Consider the following 18,437-nt stretch of genomic DNA (forward strand, 5'->3'; position numbering starts at 1 on the left):
TCTGTATAATATATCGGTTATCTATATATTATTTTATCTATTTTTCTGTCCATAATAAATGTACTAATATTGTCTAAAATCTAGACAGTGCAAGATGAGATTAGACAATTTTAGGCCAAGCCCCCACGTTATGGAAACACAGCTTTTTTTTGTTGCAGATTTTGTTATGGTTTTTAAAGCCAAAGCCAAGAATGTCTACAAAAGGAATGGGAAATATATAGAAAGTTCTTATACTTCTTAGGGCTCGTTCACATCTGCGCTCGGGACTCCGTTCTGCAGGTTTCCGTTTCCTGCTCAAAACTGGGCAGGAGACGGAAACCTGCAGGCATCTTTCAAACCCATTCATTTGAATGGGTTTGAAAAGTGTGCGGCCGTGAGCGCCGGTGAGCATTTTATGCTCCGCCGCGAAACCGTTTTTTTTTTATCCGGACACAGTGTCGGACATACAGGACTCTGTGTCTGGTTTAAAAAAAAATGGTTTCGCCGCGGAGAGCTCAAAGCGCTCACGGCCGGACTCGGCATGACAGGTTTCCGTCTTCTGCCAGCAGAAGACAGAACCTAATACGGAGTGCCGAATGCTGGTGTGAACCCAGTGTAACTACTGCTCAATCCATTCCTGGCTTTGGTTACAAAAAAAAAAAAAAAAAAACTAAGCAAAATCTGCAACGGCAAAAAAAGCTGCGATTATGCCATGTGGAGCCGCAGCCTTAAACTGCACCAGATTTATCAAAGTGTCTAATGCGTTTTTTTATAAATCAGGTGTCTTTTTAGGTTGTCTAGTCTAAGTTTACACCTACTATTAGTTGGCTTAAATGTTCTTGACACATTTGTGGTGCACAGGGACACAAGTTAGGTAATGCCCCTTTCCAGTGAAGCTATGCCCATTCCCCCACCAGACCACACCTGTTTTCTGCCAAGCTGGAAAAGCTCTCAAACACTTGATACATGTGGCACGCAGTATTCTAGATAGCTTATCAATACAAAACATGTCAGAATTCTTGTGCACTTTGTTTAATAAATCTCTGAATTTTCATAACATAGTGTCAATATAGTGACGGTAAAATCCCTTGGGATGAGAACATATTGGCCTAGAGGGCCTTTCATCTACTATTACCCCATCTGTAGTGTAACGTATATATGACTTCCCACCATCTGACTAATAGTAATGTGCCAGCCGCCCATTGTTATGCTAATAAGAGGTGGGTTGTGCCAGTGTATTAGACCATCAGTGCTGGTTACTAATGATCTGGAATAGAAGCCGCCAGTGAATCACTATTAGACACGTTGTGACAAGGTGAAGTTTCAAGTGAAACCAGTCAGGGGTCAGATATCCAGACTGTTCATAAAGCTTTCTGAGGGTCCGTCATGTAGAACAAACATTCCTGTGTTTTCTTTACCTCTCAGCATTTGTTCAGGGTGAGAGAAAAACCTGTGGGTCACCAGCTGCGCCCGGACTATACGCTCCAGCATGACTAGTCACACCTCAGTGTAGGCACCTGGACAGACCTATCACATTGCCTGTGTATAGAAGTGACTGGTATAGAATATATAATGTATATGATAGGACATGAGAACATACACACATATAAAGATGTCAATTTATCCTCTATGGCAAAGCTGTATACAGGCTCTTTTTGGTGACAGGCAAAGCCCTGCTATAGACATTACATGTGGTACCTCCATATGTGACAACACTTTATGGTCAATATAAGTATAAATTCCTTCCTGATAAGACAGCTCCTGTAAGGGTGGTCCACTATAATGGTCTGGGGTCCAGGTGTTACAGCTGTAAATATGGACATTAGAATGTGGCCCTCGTGCAAGCCTGAAGGCATAGAGAAAGCACGCAGGCCCTGCATTACCCTTATGTCTATAGCAGCTAAGTAAATACAATACATGTGTCTTACACTGTAGTGTGAATGACCTGGGAGGAATGAATGAGTTTGTCACCCATCCCAAAACCCCTTATACCAAGAGAAATTCTTATGTTACATGTGCCAAAGCATTTAGGCTGCAAATCTGTTTTTTTATGCAATTAGCTTTTCACACTCTTAAAAACACAGAGAGTTAATGAAGAACAACATACTGTATACTGTAGTGTGCAGAAGAAAGCTGGGGATTTCATGAGGCTGCGTGAGGTTATTTACAGGAATACACATCACATCATCCTGCCACAGATAACACGTAGAGAGCGAGATCTAATCGCATCAAGAGTAGCACAATGTACAAATATATATATATATATATATATATATATATATATATATATGGGTGGTTGCAAGATCAAGAACCGGGGAATAGATCCCCCAGCAACAAAACATATATCTAAATAATTAATATAGAATTAAAAAGGCTTCAGAAAGGCTTCATGGCACATGAAATAAAGCCACACTCTTGATGAAGAATATTGGAACACTGATAGATAGATAGATAGATAGATAGATAGATAGATAGATAGATAGATAGATAGATAGCAAGAGAGAGAGAGATAGACCATAGATATATGATAGATAGATAGATAGATAGATAGATAGATAGATAGATAGATAGATAGATAGATAGATAGAGATAGATAGATAGATAGATAGATATAGATAGATAGCAAAAGAGATAGATAGATAGATAGATAGATAGATAGATAGATAGATAGATAGATAGATAGATAGAGATAATTCGTGAGAGCCATAATAAATATAAATAAATAGATATTACAGAGATATGAAATAAAGAATAGAGATATATAGTTTAGAAAGATAGTTATAAGATTGATATATATGAGATAGAAGATCGATAGATAGATAGATAGATAGATAGATAGATAGATAGATAGATAGATAGATAGACCATAGCTATATGTGGCTGTTTACGTGAAAAGGGCCCAGATCGTCGATACTAATTATAGAGAAAATAGTCCAAAACATATTTGGGTAAAAAAATCACAATTTTGTTTTATGCAAAAATTTTATTTAAAAATATGTCAATTGTGCTTTCAATAAAAAATTTTTTGCTGTTTCGGACAATGTTACACCATAACCGTTACAATGATACCAAGAACTCCATATCGACAATGTGGGCCCTTTTCACATAAACAGCCACATATTATAGATAGATAGATAGATAGATAGATAGATAGATAGATAGATAGATAGATAGACCATAGCTATATTATAGATAGATAGATAGATAGATAGATAGATAGATAGATAGATAGATAGACCATAGCTATATGATAGATAGATGATAGATAGATAGATAGATAGATAGATAGATAGATAGATAGATAGATAGATAGATAGATAGATAGACACTGTCTGTAAAGCACTATGGAATATGATGGCGCTGTACAAGTATGATAAATAAATTGATATTTATGAGATAGATAGAAGGTAGATAGAAATTAATTAGATAGATGTCGATTTTTAATTATTTATATTTATATCATTTTTACTTTTTGTAATAGGATATTGTAGGCATAGGCTGTTTGTTTAATCATTTTTTCATTTCCTTTGCCCTCCGCATTTTTTCCATATGGTTTAACCCCTAATGCTCTTATGCTCCAAGACACTGGAGATAGATGGTTATTTTATTACTTGGCTGCTCCTATCCTTTTTAGGATCATGTTGCCCTCTTAATATTTCTGAGTTGTCCAGATAGCTCCAATTGTCTGGGCCTCATTCAGCGGCCGACCCTCGCCCAATGCTTCCAGCTGTTGCTTTTCATTTATAAACCTCATGGGCTTTGCCAAGTGTCCAAGCACGAGCCACAGTAACGGCTGAACAAAGAGGGGAATCTGCTTGGTCCTAAAGTGTCACTGCCCCCTGCTAATCTCATTAGCATCTGATTTGCATACATTAGCAGCAGTCTGGTTAGTGGATAATGCAGACTTTCCATATATACGACATGGTCTAGTTCTTAGATGTCCTTTATATGCTGCCAGCTGCCAGGAACAGAATGGGTCAGAGATTCAAATGACTTGGGGACAATTGTAGGAACTTCTGCCTTTGTTATAGGCAGGGATGTAGGTTTAACCCCTTAAATCCCAGGAACAAACTGGCTTCATTTTGCTATATGTCTTCTTTTATACTGACCTCTAAAAATACTTGATGTCCTTTTTATAGGAGATCGATAAGATGGAACAATTGGAGAGTAAACTGCATTCATACAGCGTGTTCGGACTTCCCAAACTTCCTCAACAGTTGTGCTTTGATCAGGATTCTTGGGAGGAGGAAGAGGATGACACAAATCTCAGCCTTGAAGACAGCTGGCAGGAAATCATTGATGTTCCTGAGGTAAACTATGGAAAATCTACCTTAATAATGTAATGGTTTTTATTTAAGTCTTGCTATTATAATGTCACTGGGGGTTGATGACGATGCCGAGGCATGGGGCCCACAATGATGAATGTTGCTTGTTGATGGAAGTATGGTCAGTGATCCATGATTCAAACATGGTGGAGATAGAGGCCATTCTTTTCTCCAAACTTCAGGTCTTATTTCATTTCATAAATGTTTGGCCCATTCTTCCATGGATGAAGGCGTATTGTTCTGACCTGGAGTCGTAAACCAGTGTCCTAACCGATGGCACCATCTCACAATGGTTCTTTAGAAATGTGTATAATATAGCCATGAAAAGGCCCACATATTCATGGACACTGGAAGGGAGGCTCAGGCGGTGAGGTTCTGGTGGTGGGGCCCAGTCTACTGGTCTAGACTCCATTCTAGACGTGATTTGTAGGCTTTGGTTTTGCTGACATCGTACATCATACTGACCATTGTTCTATGTTCCTGCAGACTTTAACAAGACGCCAGTGTCACCAGCAGGAGGCCATATGGGAGTTGATCTATACGGAAGCCACATACATCAAGAAACTGAAGGTTATAACAGATGTGAGTAGTAGAGCTTGGCTGGATTTTGCTTATACACATACAAATACACAATATTAATATACATAAAGTAAAATTATAATTAGAAATGAGCGAATAGTATTCAAAATACCTCGCTCCATAGGAATGAATGGGAGCGGCCGCGCGTCTGGCGCTTAATCCCTTGCAGTTCGCCCACTCCCATTCATTCCTATGGGAGCAAGGTATTCAAAACTAGAGTTTTGAATAGTATTCGCTCATCTCTAATTATAATACATATATACAGATACAGTATACTAGAACAGCACACATATATACATATATTATTGAAATATACATAAATCACTAATATACATACATATGCAATACAAATATGCAAAAAGCTTCACTGGTAACAGCATTGACCCCCAACCTTTGCCTATCTTAATGGCAGGTACAGTCTCCCCCCTTTTCCAAATTCTAAGCAGCATTCTCCAAAAATAAAACTTTCCACATTTGCAGCAAAACATTCCCATCCCCACAACAGAGACATGACATAAGAGAAGAGCCTCCAGTCTATGATACCTCTGTCGCCAGATTGCAGCATTCATGTCCAGCAGAATCCAGTTGAAGTGTTCCTGGGTGAAGGACATGTAGACTCACCACATGTATTACATCACTACAAGTCCTTAAGCCTTTAAAGCCACAGACTACACTGATAATGGTGTATCCTGGAATGTACAAGCTACTCGGAGGATTAGGCACCACCACTTGTGTCTCTACCACTGATAAGGCTGACGTTATCAATGCAAATTCTGTGTTTGAGTCTCGCTTTGTGTTGACGTTGACTTTGTCAGGGACCTACGCCTCTCTGGCCAGTGAGACCCACCTCACAGTTTGAGAAACTCTGTACCTGCTGGATCAATAAACATACAGTACATATACAATATACGGTATTATATTATACAGTACAAAAATGAAAACATTTACTAGGACCTTAAATATATAATAAAACCGATGGGTGTCCCTGGGTCTCACTGGATTCTGTTACTTTTGAGCTAATGGACATCGTTGATGGGAAGTAAGTACAGTATGATGTGTCATCTGCAGCAGTAAGTTCCCTTGACTGATCACTTCGGTCGTGGTTCTCAACAATGCCCGTTTCTTGGTGCTTCTTCAAGATAGCTTGAATGAGAAGAGAAGTAGAGCAATCTTTACTTGGGAGAGAACTTGCTGACCTTACTCTGCAGCAAGACTGCAACCCAAAACATATAGCCATTGCTAAGGTTTCCATGACCACCAAATAAACTCTGCTTAAATCTTCAAAGCCCGTCAGAACTTTAAGGTGTAGACCCGATCAGAGATCTGCCTCACCATTCAAGTAAGAAGAGATAAGCTATTTAAACCTTTCTGGACTTCAAGGGGTTGTCCACTTTCAGACCAATATTGAGAAACAAATTTTATTGTTTGTATAATAAGAAGTCGTACAATTTTCCAATATACTTTCTGTATCAACTCCTCACAGTTTTCTAGATCTCTGCTTGTTGTCAGTCATTCTGTTACTTCTAGGTATAGTGACAGCGCAGTAATTAGACATCTGCCTGGTAACGAGCTGTGCGCTTGTGTGTCCATCACATGGCCATGGACTGTATATCACATGATCATGGACGGTATATCACATGATCATCGACTGTATATCACATGACCATGGACAGTATATCACATGATCATGATCAGATTTTTATCCCCTGGATGTAACAGAGTGAATGACAGCAAGCAGAGATCTAGAAAACTGTGAGGAATTGATACAAGAAGTATCTTGGAAAATTGTGCAACTCTTTATTATACAAACAATAACATTTGTCTCTGACATACTCCCTTTAACAACTATCTTCAACATAACAAAAAACGAGGAGTCTTGTAAGTGATGAACCTTCACAAAACATACATACACTTTCTGTACACATTGAGAGTTTGTTACGTAATCCTGTACTACAATGGCAGAACTGACATCTCACATGTCTTCTATTCACAGTTGTTCCTGTGCTGTCTGCTAAATCTACAAGAATCCGGATTATTATGTGAGGTAAATACAAAGACTTAAAAGAACACCCCAATGATTTTGTTTTACACATTATATTGTCCCCTCAATAGTAATAGTTGTCTACTGAAAGAGGGTTTCCTTATCCGGCATTCATCTTCTACACTAGGTCACATGATCACAGTGTGACCTCTTTTTCCTAGCATGTGTTGCTGTGTAAACAGTCGATCTCTTACTGCTGCTTGCAGATTGAGTTTGAGAACCGCCATGTAACCCCCAGATTCATCACAGCCCCCTGTTCTTCCATTTTAACATTAGCTCTTCAGTGGGTTTTTTTCTTTTTCTTAGAAATCGGAAAAAAGCATGGGTTTTATACATGGGTGCAGGTGTTAGATATGGCAGGAATATCATTGATATCGTATTTACGATCTACTTTGCTGACTAGCTTGCATGGCTTAAACAAAGCTGCAGTGTTGCTTTATTAAAATAAAAACCCTTTTAGTAACAACGTTTCTGTCTGTGTCAGGTGGAACCAGAAAAACTGTTCAGCAATGTGCAGGAGATCATACAACTGCATCGTACTCTCTGGGGCAACGTCATGGTGCCAGTGCTGGAGAAGACTAGGAAAACCAAAAGCTTGCTGAACCCAATTGACTTCCAGAAAGGATTCAAAATGGTAAGTAGAAAATAATACATAGTATCAGCAAATAAGTCGTATTGTCAGCACATAATACATAGTGTCAGCACATAGTACATAGCTGTGCTCTGAACAAAATATCAAGTATTTGTAGCAAACCGACACCATATTTCCAGTGTGTAGGTGGAAAGTTTTTGTGTCCATTCAGTTTTTAAATCATATCTTCTGCTTTATTTGCAGTTTGAGTCTCTTTTTAAGCCGTACATCAGATATTGTATGGAAGAAGAAGGCTGCATGGAGTATATGAGGAACCTGCATCGTGACAATGAATTGTTTCGGGCATATGTGACGGTGAGTTTTTACCTTCTTTAGATGACAAAACGGGTACAGAACCCTGGTAACATTTGTTACGATTGGGTTTTCCAATGTTTTAGAAAGCATTTTTGACATCTCTTCTTGCTGTCTGTGAATAGGAAGATCCTTCTTATATTTTGTGACAGCGAAGGTTTTTTTTCTCAATCTCTGGATCTAAATAAGGGAGCCTTCACACGGAGTATTCGCCCCGCTCATTCTGAACGTAAAAGTTGTTCAGAATAAGCGTAAAAACCAGCTCCCATTGACTTGAATGGGTTACGGCATACGCACGTATCACATTGAAAGCAATAGGGGAAAAAAGCCTCCAATTGATTTCAATGGGGAGCGCTCGTATGCCGGCACCCGACTTTTACGTTCAGAATGAGCGGAGCGTATACTCCTTGTGAAGGCTCCCTAAGAGTGCCATTTCATTGACAGTGGAGTGAAAAAGCTCCATGACCGTGCAACAATAAAATTCTTTTTTTTTTTTATTCTTAAAGTTTTTCAGTTTATTAAGTACATTATCATATACTCTGCTAGGGAATTCTAAGTTAATAGAAGGGGGTCCTATGTTCAATTTTCCTAACACTTGGCCAAAGTAGAGGGCAGCTACAAAGAAGGTCTCTCTGCTTTGAGGACCAATCCGATCCTGCCTTATGCAAACAACTCATTGATTTGAAAGGGCACAGTGTAATGCCTGTTTTCTCCTGTGATGGCGCTGCAGGGAAATGTAACACTTGCTGTCACAATTACCCACATATTGTTGGGAGTACCAGCAAGAGAATACCATGTGATCAGCTTATTGTCCAGGGAACCTTCTAACAATTACCAATTGTACAAAGATAAGAACTCCTTTAATGGTGAAGTGTTTTGTATTTGCAGTGGGCTGAAAAACACAAGCAGTGCAACCGCCTGAAGCTGAGTGACATGCTCGTGAAGCCACATCAGCGTCTCACCAAGTACCCCCTACTCCTCAAGTCAATCCTAAAGAAAACAGATGACCATCAAATCAGAGAGTCCATCATCACCATGGTACATTATGACTCCTAGAATTGAATGGGGTTTCTCATATAATAGACCGAACCTCTATCCTTAGAATTAGTCAGATCACATTACTATGATCATGGTGGGTAACTGAGACCCAACCACTACCAAATATGGAAGGATTTTAGTCCTGGCTGATTGGTGGATTGGAGGGGATTTAGAGGATCTATTCTGACGTTATACTTTGGCAAAAAGGCCGTTGAGATAGTCTTGATAATTAAGACCTATGTGAAATTCATTTAGTCTGGATTAGGGCCCCTTCACACGGAGTTTACGCTCCGCTCATTCAGACACGTATACACGAGTGCTTCAAAACACATCCCATTCACTTCAATGAGAGCACATGTAAAGCTGGCTTTACGCGCGCTCCCATTGAAGTGAATGGGATGTGTTTTGAAGCGCTTGTGTATATGTGTCTGAATGAGCGGAGCGTAAACTCCGTGTGAAGGGGCCCTAATACACATTGGTGACATTTTCTAGCATGGGTGATTTATTGTAACCATTTGTAATCTTACTTTCTAAAATGTGATGTCCTGTCGCCCTGTAGATAAACTCAGTAGAGCGTTTCATCAATCACGTGAACTCACGAATGCGCCAACGTCAGGAACAGCAACGCCTGGCAGCCATTATCAGCCGCATTGACTCCTATGAAGCTGTTGAGAGCAGTTCTGATGAAGTGGATAAGGTGAGGCATGATATAAAAGAATCAGTAATGGCAAGCAGTCATCCGTCGTTTTATTGGAGGACTAATATAGGATTCGGTGCCATGGGCATAAATGCTATTTTGTCATTATGATATTTTTATATTATTAATCTAACCTATAATATTTTTTTTATATTAGCTATTGAAGGAATTCTGTAAGTTAGATTTGACGGCACCAATGATTGGGACATCCCCTGATGATACTCGACAACTTCTCCTAGAAGGAAGCCTCAAGATGAAAGAAGGAAAAGACAGCAAGGTACACAGGAGAGTCTCTAAAATGAATATATGGGATAGCCTTACCATTCAGCCATGCGTGGCAGGGATTACTGGCTTGCTCCTTATGGCGGGAGAGGGGCTTCTAGCGGTATAGTTATGTATGATAGGAGTCTCTGTTTCCCAGCGACATACTGTCCTGTCCTATAATCATTATGGAACTAGAAGACAGGGATTAGATAACTATACCACTATCCCAGCATGCTGTTCAGGCCAGTAACTCTGACCGATACATGGACCAGCATTGCTGTAAACGTGAATCCTAATGATCTGACTGTATGTTATAATGGGATATATAAACAAGATCTGTTTGTTCTTACAGATGGATGTTTATTGCTTCCTGTTTACGGATCTTTTCCTTATCACAAAACCGGTAAAGAAAGCAGAAAGGACCAAAGTTATAAGACAGCCATTAATGGTGGACAAAATAGTCTGTAGAGAACTTAAAGACACAGGTGAGCGGTAACTATCATCTATTGCAATATCATTTTTGAACACTAGGTGGTGCTGGCGCTCCCTCAGACCATCTATAGCCTTTTTATGGTACCTTGTGATAACCATGGGGCTTGGCTGCTGTTTGTTGCTGCTAATGGTTACTAGGATTTGCATGTTGGTCTGCTGCGGGTCTGAAGCTTTTGTTTGCATTCTGTAAAGCAGATGTGTCGATTGGTACAAGGTAAATATTAACCTTGTATGGACAATGACTATTGTTTGTCTAAAATACGCATTAAATGGAGGTAAATAGTCTGTACTGGCTGTGCCTAAATACAAGTCTTCTTATATTGCATTTTATTATTGTGAAGACTAACAAAAGGCGTTATATTATCATCTGCAACACCCCACGCCAATCCATTCCAGTGAGTCATATTGCACTCATCTTTGATTCCCAGCCAGGGATAGGGCCGTTGTATCCAGATCAGTGGAATGGCTACAGCTGCACAGAGTATTTCTAAAAACCGGCGCACTGATAATGTGGGCTTATACACATTTCGCAGTGTTTTACAAAAATATGTAGGAAAATATTGTAAAATTCCTAATATATTGCTTTTTTCAATCTGTATTCAGGTTCTTTCTTGTTAATCTACCTGAATGAATTCAGAAGTGCAGTCGGTGCCTATTCTTTCCAAGCCAGTGGCCAGTCGTTGTGCAGAGGATGGGTGGAAGCACTTTTCAATGCACAGGTAAGTAAATACATATTACTCTTTCTTCTGGAGAAAATTTAGCTGTGTACACGGGCTCACAATCTATAAGTGGTTGTACAGAATTAGACAGACATACTGCTTTGCATAATTGCAAGGCCCCCTGTTTTTTTCACCTTAATATAGAGAAATTAACTGATTTGAATCATTGTTTTACATTACCTCTTGTGTCACCCCCTCTACCTCATAGATTGTAAGCTCTTTTGAGCAGGGCCCTCAGTCCCATTGTGTGAAATGACGTTCTTTGTTATGTATGTCTGTATCTGAACCCTATAAATTGTACAGTGCTGCGGAATATGTTGGCGCTATATAAATAAAATGTATTATTATTATTACCTGAAGCAATGGAATGGACAAGATGCAATACTTATCATAGCCTCTAGTGGTGCTGTTGCCCACAGTTTTACAATGTGACTCTCTGTATACCATCGCTATCATGCTCACTAAACTCTCCCCTCTACAATCTATTCTGAATGCAGCGGCCAGGCTCATCTATCAGGCTAGATGCTACAGCGATGCCTCTGGTCTGTGCCAGTCACTACATTGGCTGCCTATTCATTATAGAATAAAATATAAAGTTATCACTCTCATCCACAAGGCTCTCCATAATGCCACACCTCCATACATTTCCTCCCTCATCTCTGTCTATCTGCCAACCCGTGCTCTCCGTTCACTTAATGACCTAACACTTACATCCTCTACAGAACCTCCCACTCTCGTATACAAGACTTCTCCCGAGCTGCACCACTTCTCTGGAATGCTCTACCCCAGACAATAAGATTAACTCCCAATTTCTACAATTTCAAACACAAACCTAAGCCTATCACAATTTCTAACGTAAACCCTTAACCCTCCTCTGTCCCCGCTCCCACATTTCCCCACATGATATGATGTCATCTCATGCTAACTTTATAGGTCCAAGTTCCATCCACATGTTAAAGGACATGACTGTTGACGGCTGTTGACGACTGTTGATGGCTCATAAAGTCTTATATTTATGTAATGACAGTCACCTCTATTACAAAAGTGTCTGACCTCTGCATAAGCAATGCCGCCCCTGCTACCTCTTGTGTCACCCCCTCTACCTCATAGATTGTAAGCTCTTGCAAGCAGGGCCCTCAGTCCCATTGTGTGAAACAACTTTCTGTGTAATGTATCTTTCTGTCTGTATTTGAACCCTACAAATTGTACAGCACTACGGAATATGTTGGCACTATATAAATAAAATTTATTATTATTATTATTATGCATGTAACCTGTTCACATTTATTAATTTACAAATTCTATATCTGCATAGAACCTGTTACAGAGACTGCGTCAGGAGCATGTGCAGAACCAACAGCAGGTATCTCACCTACCAGAAGAGGAAGAAGACATGGAAAGTGGAACATCTGCAGCCAGCTCCCCAACAATTCTGCGAAGAAGCAGTCTTGATATGTTACAGAGGTAAGAAATCTTAGTACCTTCTTACAAGGGTTAACTGCTGTGAGCAATCTTTTTTGTCACCTCAGTCTCGCAATTGTAACTTGGAGGAAGTCAGTCAGAAATTCTTAGTATCCTTGTAGCGCCGACGCAGGGAAGATTGTGAATGTCTTGTTAATTTTTTTTTTTCTTTTACTTTTTTTGCAGCCAATCGGACAGCTCAACAGAGACTATCTCAGTGGTGGTCATTGATGCTTGTGAAGATCTCTCTTCTCCCGAGACTGAGCAAGGACCCTTCAGCTCTCAGTCTGATGAAGCTTCAATCAGTACCACCGCCTCCTCCATCACCCCTACTAGGGACATGTTCGAAAGCATGGAGACTTCAGATGCAAACCCTGTGGTGGATTCTAACTACCTAAAACTCGAGCCAAATGCTTGTAGGTCATCATCTATTGACAGCGCTTATGGGACTCTCTCTCCGACTTCATTGGAGGAATTTGTAGAACGTCAACAACAAGAAATGACAGAAGAAGAAAGGGAGTCAGTGACTTCTCAACGCTCAACATCTCCGAAACTCAAGAGGAGAACCCCAGTCCAGCTCTTACCATGCAAGTCTAAGGTCTTGAAATCCAAATCGGAAGCCAATCTCCTTCATCTGATTTCAACAGAACCAACAGACCACAGTAATGAGGACGTTCAGCTGACCCAAAGTAAAAGCCTGTGTGAACTCTTTATGTCTCCAAGAACAGACAATTTTGTGGACTCTGACAATGATAAAAATGTCCAAGCTCGATACGTTTCCCATAAAAGGACTAGCCTGGTGGAGCGTTCCTTGAGAAAAGCTGAAGAACACTTAGCAAAACCCAGATCTCATTCAGACTGTGCAAGGCAGAATATTGTCAACCTAAGCAGCTGCAGCAGCAGTTCCTCTGACCTTTCAGATTCAGACGAAATGCGATTTTCTAAGTCTGCTGAAGATCCACTTTCAGAGCAACTTGACTCTCTCCCAGATTTTGAGCTAGACTCTCCATCACAGGAATACAGTGGTTCTTACACAGAACAGTACGTAGAGGACAATGGGTCAGAAACGGACAATGCTGCTGCACCTGGCTGTGCCAGGAGGACAATGTCGGACCCACAATCTGGACAGCATAGGAAACTTACATTGGCCCAGCTGTACAGGATTAGAACAACGTTACTCCTTAATTCCACTTTGACAGCCTCGTAAGTCAACCTGATTTTATTAGTAGACCACTACAATGCTGCCTATGCTTATTGAGATAGCTACAGTTCTATGGAGCAGATTCCACATTATTGGAACATGTGCTTCAGTGTCTTACTTTTCTCAAGATCTCTGCTTTCTCATGGAAATTTTGCAAGTGCATTAGAACAGATAGAAGAGTCTAGAACAGGACAAAGATTTGTCCTGCTTCTATGCTTACCTAAAAGGTTGCCTGTATTGAAACACTGTAACAAACTTCAGCTGTGTAGAAGTAGAACTTGTCCATTACAGGTGTTAAAGAGAACTTTTTATTCCCTCCACCGACCCAACCCTTTGCATCCCTCGGTAGATACTGTTCCGCTGGTTCTGGCACATTTGGATGTTTTTCTCAGGCCCCTCCCATTCTCGAGCAATTGATGCTGTTACTTACAGTACCCAATATGCTAATTAGTAGTAGAGGGATGCAAAGATGGAGATGATGAATAGGTGTGGTCGTAGGGTCCCAACCCAAAATTTCAGCAAAGATGGAACGTCACACGTCAGATGTGCAAAGTGTAGATTTAATGAAGGTACCCTTGATTACCGAAAAACGTTTTGCTCTGCTCTACGCAATAAAAATCTACACTTTGCACATCTGACGTGTGACGTTCCATCTTTACTGCCAATATGCTAATTAGGCTCTCTACTGTCAAGGGGGCGGTCCATGTCTATCTGCTTCAGCCTTGAACCACCCACTTGACAGCACAAAGCCTAATTAGCATATTGAGTGCTGAAACTTACAGCACTGATTGCTCAGGAACGGTAGGACCTAGAGAAAAAATTCCAAGTGCAGCGGAATCAGTGGAGCAGCACATATTGAAGGACAGGAAGAGGTGTCGATGGTGAAAGGTTCTCTTTAAGCATTGACATATGGATTGCTATAATCCTTTGAGATAGAGAAGTGCATTGTTTAAAGGGATTGTCTCAATATACACTGTCTACCAATAAGTGTTTGGACACCTGTGGTCCGAGCGCCAATTACACCCCAACCCTCCGGGGCATACTTTCCACAAGTCCTTGTATGACGGCTAGTGGTATTTTATTCCATTCGGCTTGGAGAAGACAGATAAGTTCTTTCACCGATTTTGGTCGGCTGCTGTATCCCTTAGTTCAGCGATCCAACTCGTCCCAGAGGTACTCGATAGGGTTCAAGTTTGGGCTCTGGGCAGGCCAGTCCAGTCAGTTAACCTGATTGTAACTGTGCCAAGCCATGGTAGACCTCACTACATGACAGCTGGCATTGTCATCCTGGGAATAACATTGATCCGATCCATAGAACCACCATAATGTAGAAAGCACACTGTTATCTAAAATAATGCAATAGGCATCGGCATTGAGTTTACCATGCACTGGGACCAAGGGTCCCAGTCCATACCAGGAGAAACACCCCCAGACCATAACTCCACCTCCACAGAGCTTTACTGGGTGTCCAAATACTTATTGGTAGATCTGCTCTGTAGTGAGTGCTACTTGTTAGTGGCTTTTTGCTGTAGTTTATAGATGGTAAGCTATGCCATCCATACTCCCTATCAGGCCATATTGATAGGGGTTGCCCTGATGGACCAATTTTAAGTAATTGGAAGTCTTCATGGGCTCCGTCTGCACTTAGTTTATTAGTAATCTGATACAGACTGGTTACTAGGCATGTGCTGTCTCTATATAAAAGACTGGTTGTTTGGTTCCGTATTAACCAGTCTGTCAGGGATCATTAAGTTTTGCTTGCTTGTTGGTCATACGAATTACTAGGGTTGCTTTATCCAATATTATTGAACCTGTATACTAATATACATTCATGTATCTTCATGTTCTTTCAGGGAGGTGTAATACATTGGCACAGAAATGTGCTGACAGCAGAAGAACAAATGTATGAAATATTCCCGGCAGACTGCCCGCTGTGTACCAGGTGACTGGAAGAGTACACAGGTCTACATCTATGCTTGTCTGTCGCTGTCGTTGTGGATGGTTGGGAGAAACTGGATTTGTTGACATTTTCAGAAAAAAAACCCACCCCCGGGACTCTGAAATGCATCTTGTTTGCACTTTGAGCAATAAAGAACTTCTAATATGAACTTCAAGTTAGAAGTGTTATGGCAGAAAGCAATGCCATAGAAAGCAGCTGGCAATCGTCGGACGTGTGCCTCATTGACGGATCCCAAGTGATATGATGACCAAGCGCTTTTGCCTCGTCTTCATGGGACTTATTTTGCAGACAACAGACTCATTTCAGAATATTGCTTTAATGTTTTACATACTGACCCCTGCCATTAGGAAACATCAGCTATATATGTCTATTAGCACAGCTTGAATTAATGTCTAAAAATGTTTACTAAGCTGCATGTCCGACAAAGTGACTGATGGGATTAGGTGACCCTACTGTACATGATAGGATATTACAGGTCACCACGACTTGTATAGGAAAGGCAGTACAATTGGCGGCATTGACTATATCTTCCAGTCACCTGTGGTTCTCCTAGTCTGCCATTGAGTCTTGTGACTACTTAAAGGGTTTGCTCAGTTCTGACAATCCTTATTGTAATGTTTTCTTAATAGTAGTGGATTCTCCAGTGTGTACCCCCCCCCCCCATTTGTTTACGTAAACTGCGCTGTGTTCAACACTGCTGTTGGCACTGGGTGGCGAGGAGGATAAATTATCATGGGCAACCTTTTATGCGTAAAGTGGCCATACATATTACATATATGGTAAATTAATAGGCTATCTAATATGTATAGGGGTATCACAACTCTGCCCTGACAACAGATGGGGAAAGGAAGGAGCAGACATGTTAGATTGGCATAGTCTGGCACAAAAGGTGGTACATTTTTTGTGCACAACTTTGTCCATTTTCCAACCTTCTTGCTACATTAGAGAAATGTGGGCAGTTTAGGACACGGATCAAACTGGGGCGGCCTAACAGATTTACTAGAAAACTGGTGTGTGTTACACCTGAGATCTATGCCCGTCTCTGAATGGTGCAGATTTCAATTCTGGCCCATAGGACCTTCCATGGTGCACCAGAGGTTGGAGCCAACTGATACAATATTAACGTCCTCCATTATATATGTACCTAGCTACACATATCTCATGGGGGCCGAGTTGCATCATTGAGTCTCTCCACAGTCAGCTTTAGAAAGGAGGATCCACGACCTAACCAAGGTGAACATTCCCTTTAATTATAGTATCAAGGCCGCAAAGTTACCGAAGAGATTATGTTGTTCTTTATAATCCACAAGTATGATGAACAAAGGGGCGATATCATCATAGAGTCCATATCTATGTTGTAATAGCATGTGTATTATACAGAGGCCCCTTGCCTGTATATACATTCAGAAACGGGTTCCATTGAAAGCTTCCGTATGTGACCAAAGTTGGACGCCTGAGTCCGATTCATATGTAGATACGAATGTCTTACGACTTTCAGATTGCTTGTGTCGCTGACATACAGCCGCTAGAACCAAGATGACTTCATCCTGTCACTTATGCTTAAAGGATGGTTGCAAGTGTTTAAGTAAGTGAACCCCTCTTCCCGGTAAGGAGGGAATATATCTTTTTTGATAGATTTTGTATGGCTATGGAAAAGATGTACAGTGACAGTATTATCCTTCCCAGACATGGTGCTTGCCAATGTTTAAATTATTTTTCTTTGAAAATGTTTGTTAAATTTTTTTTCGTTGTTCATTATTTAAACTTTTGAAGGGCACTTTATTTGTAAAATAATTTGTAGTTACCGTATCCCGTACTCTATAGAACCAGTAACCTGTACATATTCTTATTATCATCGTAGTATAGCGGTGTAATAACATGCCTTCACGTCATAAATCGCTTTTACTGACAGATGTTCCTAAATATTCTCATTTTCTAACACGCACCAATCACCTTAGGTAGCCATTTTGTGAGTCGCACCACAATAAAAGTATGACCTATAAGAACCATTGTCAAAGAGGTTGCTTGAGGTTGTTTGTTTTGGTTTTTTTCCAAAAAACAGCACCACCCTTGTTCACAGGCTGTGCCTGGAATTGCTGCTTAGCCCTTTTTACTTTGGTGAAGCTGAGCTGCAATACCAGAAGCGAATAAACAAAACAGGCGTTGTTTCTAGAAAACGAAAAAGCGTGGACCATAATCTCAGACAAACCCTTTAAGACATGTAACATTTTTTAAGTTTTTGGGGTGTATTCCCAAAATGGCTGCCATATAGGTGATAAGGTTTCATTATAACCAAGTTCGGCATAATAGTGCATTGTAATGTAACCCCCTTTCATACATTTTAACACCACATACCCCAGCAGGGTCATTTTTATTTATTAAATATATATTACTTCTTTAAAGTGGTATCATTTTTGTAAAAAAAAAATATATAAGTGAACTGAGTTTTTCTAATAATTCAAAATAAAATTGTAAATGTAATAAAATGTTTGTAAATGTTGTGATGAATGTGTGGCCTCATTTCAATAAATATGGACTGGAGCATTAACATATAATAATGAATATTACTGGTGACTACTCCATACTGGACTCATCGCCAGGATTGGACTACCAGGGCACCATACTATATAAACTGTCCCATCATGTGATCATTAAACGTAACACACAGTGACTCTCTCTGTTATGGGGTACTTAGGATGTCACTGTTATGGGAACGCTCAGGATATTACTTGTATTAA

The 18,437-nt window shown here is 40.3% G+C and overlaps 1 protein-coding gene across 4 annotated transcripts in view; it reads left to right on the forward strand.

Annotated features, from left to right (window-relative positions):
- Window positions 1-18,145, forward strand: part of PLEKHG5 (pleckstrin homology and RhoGEF domain containing G5) — a 214,883-nt gene extending 196,738 nt beyond the window's left edge. For all 4 annotated transcript variants that reach the window (XM_075279964.1, XM_075279965.1, XM_075279966.1 and 1 more), the window contains 13 exons: window positions 4,119-4,289; window positions 4,791-4,886; window positions 6,877-6,927; window positions 7,409-7,558; window positions 7,760-7,870; window positions 8,756-8,905; window positions 9,465-9,602; window positions 9,760-9,879; window positions 10,219-10,351; window positions 10,962-11,077; window positions 12,393-12,541; window positions 12,725-13,741; window positions 15,593-18,145. In XM_075279964.1, the coding sequence (XP_075136065.1) occupies window positions 4,119-4,289; window positions 4,791-4,886; window positions 6,877-6,927; window positions 7,409-7,558; window positions 7,760-7,870; window positions 8,756-8,905; window positions 9,465-9,602; window positions 9,760-9,879; window positions 10,219-10,351; window positions 10,962-11,077; window positions 12,393-12,541; window positions 12,725-13,741; window positions 15,593-15,602 (2,412 nt within the window). In that variant the 3' untranslated portion in view covers window positions 15,603-18,145. The remainder of the gene's footprint in view (window positions 1-4,118; window positions 4,290-4,790; window positions 4,887-6,876; window positions 6,928-7,408; window positions 7,559-7,759; window positions 7,871-8,755; window positions 8,906-9,464; window positions 9,603-9,759; window positions 9,880-10,218; window positions 10,352-10,961; window positions 11,078-12,392; window positions 12,542-12,724; window positions 13,742-15,592) is intronic.
- The last annotated feature ends 292 nt before the right edge of the window (window positions 18,146-18,437 follow it).

The sequence above is a fragment of the Leptodactylus fuscus genome, chromosome 6 (assembly GCF_031893055.1).
Source record: "Leptodactylus fuscus isolate aLepFus1 chromosome 6, aLepFus1.hap2, whole genome shotgun sequence".
Lineage (NCBI taxonomy): Eukaryota > Metazoa > Chordata > Amphibia > Anura > Leptodactylidae > Leptodactylus > Leptodactylus fuscus.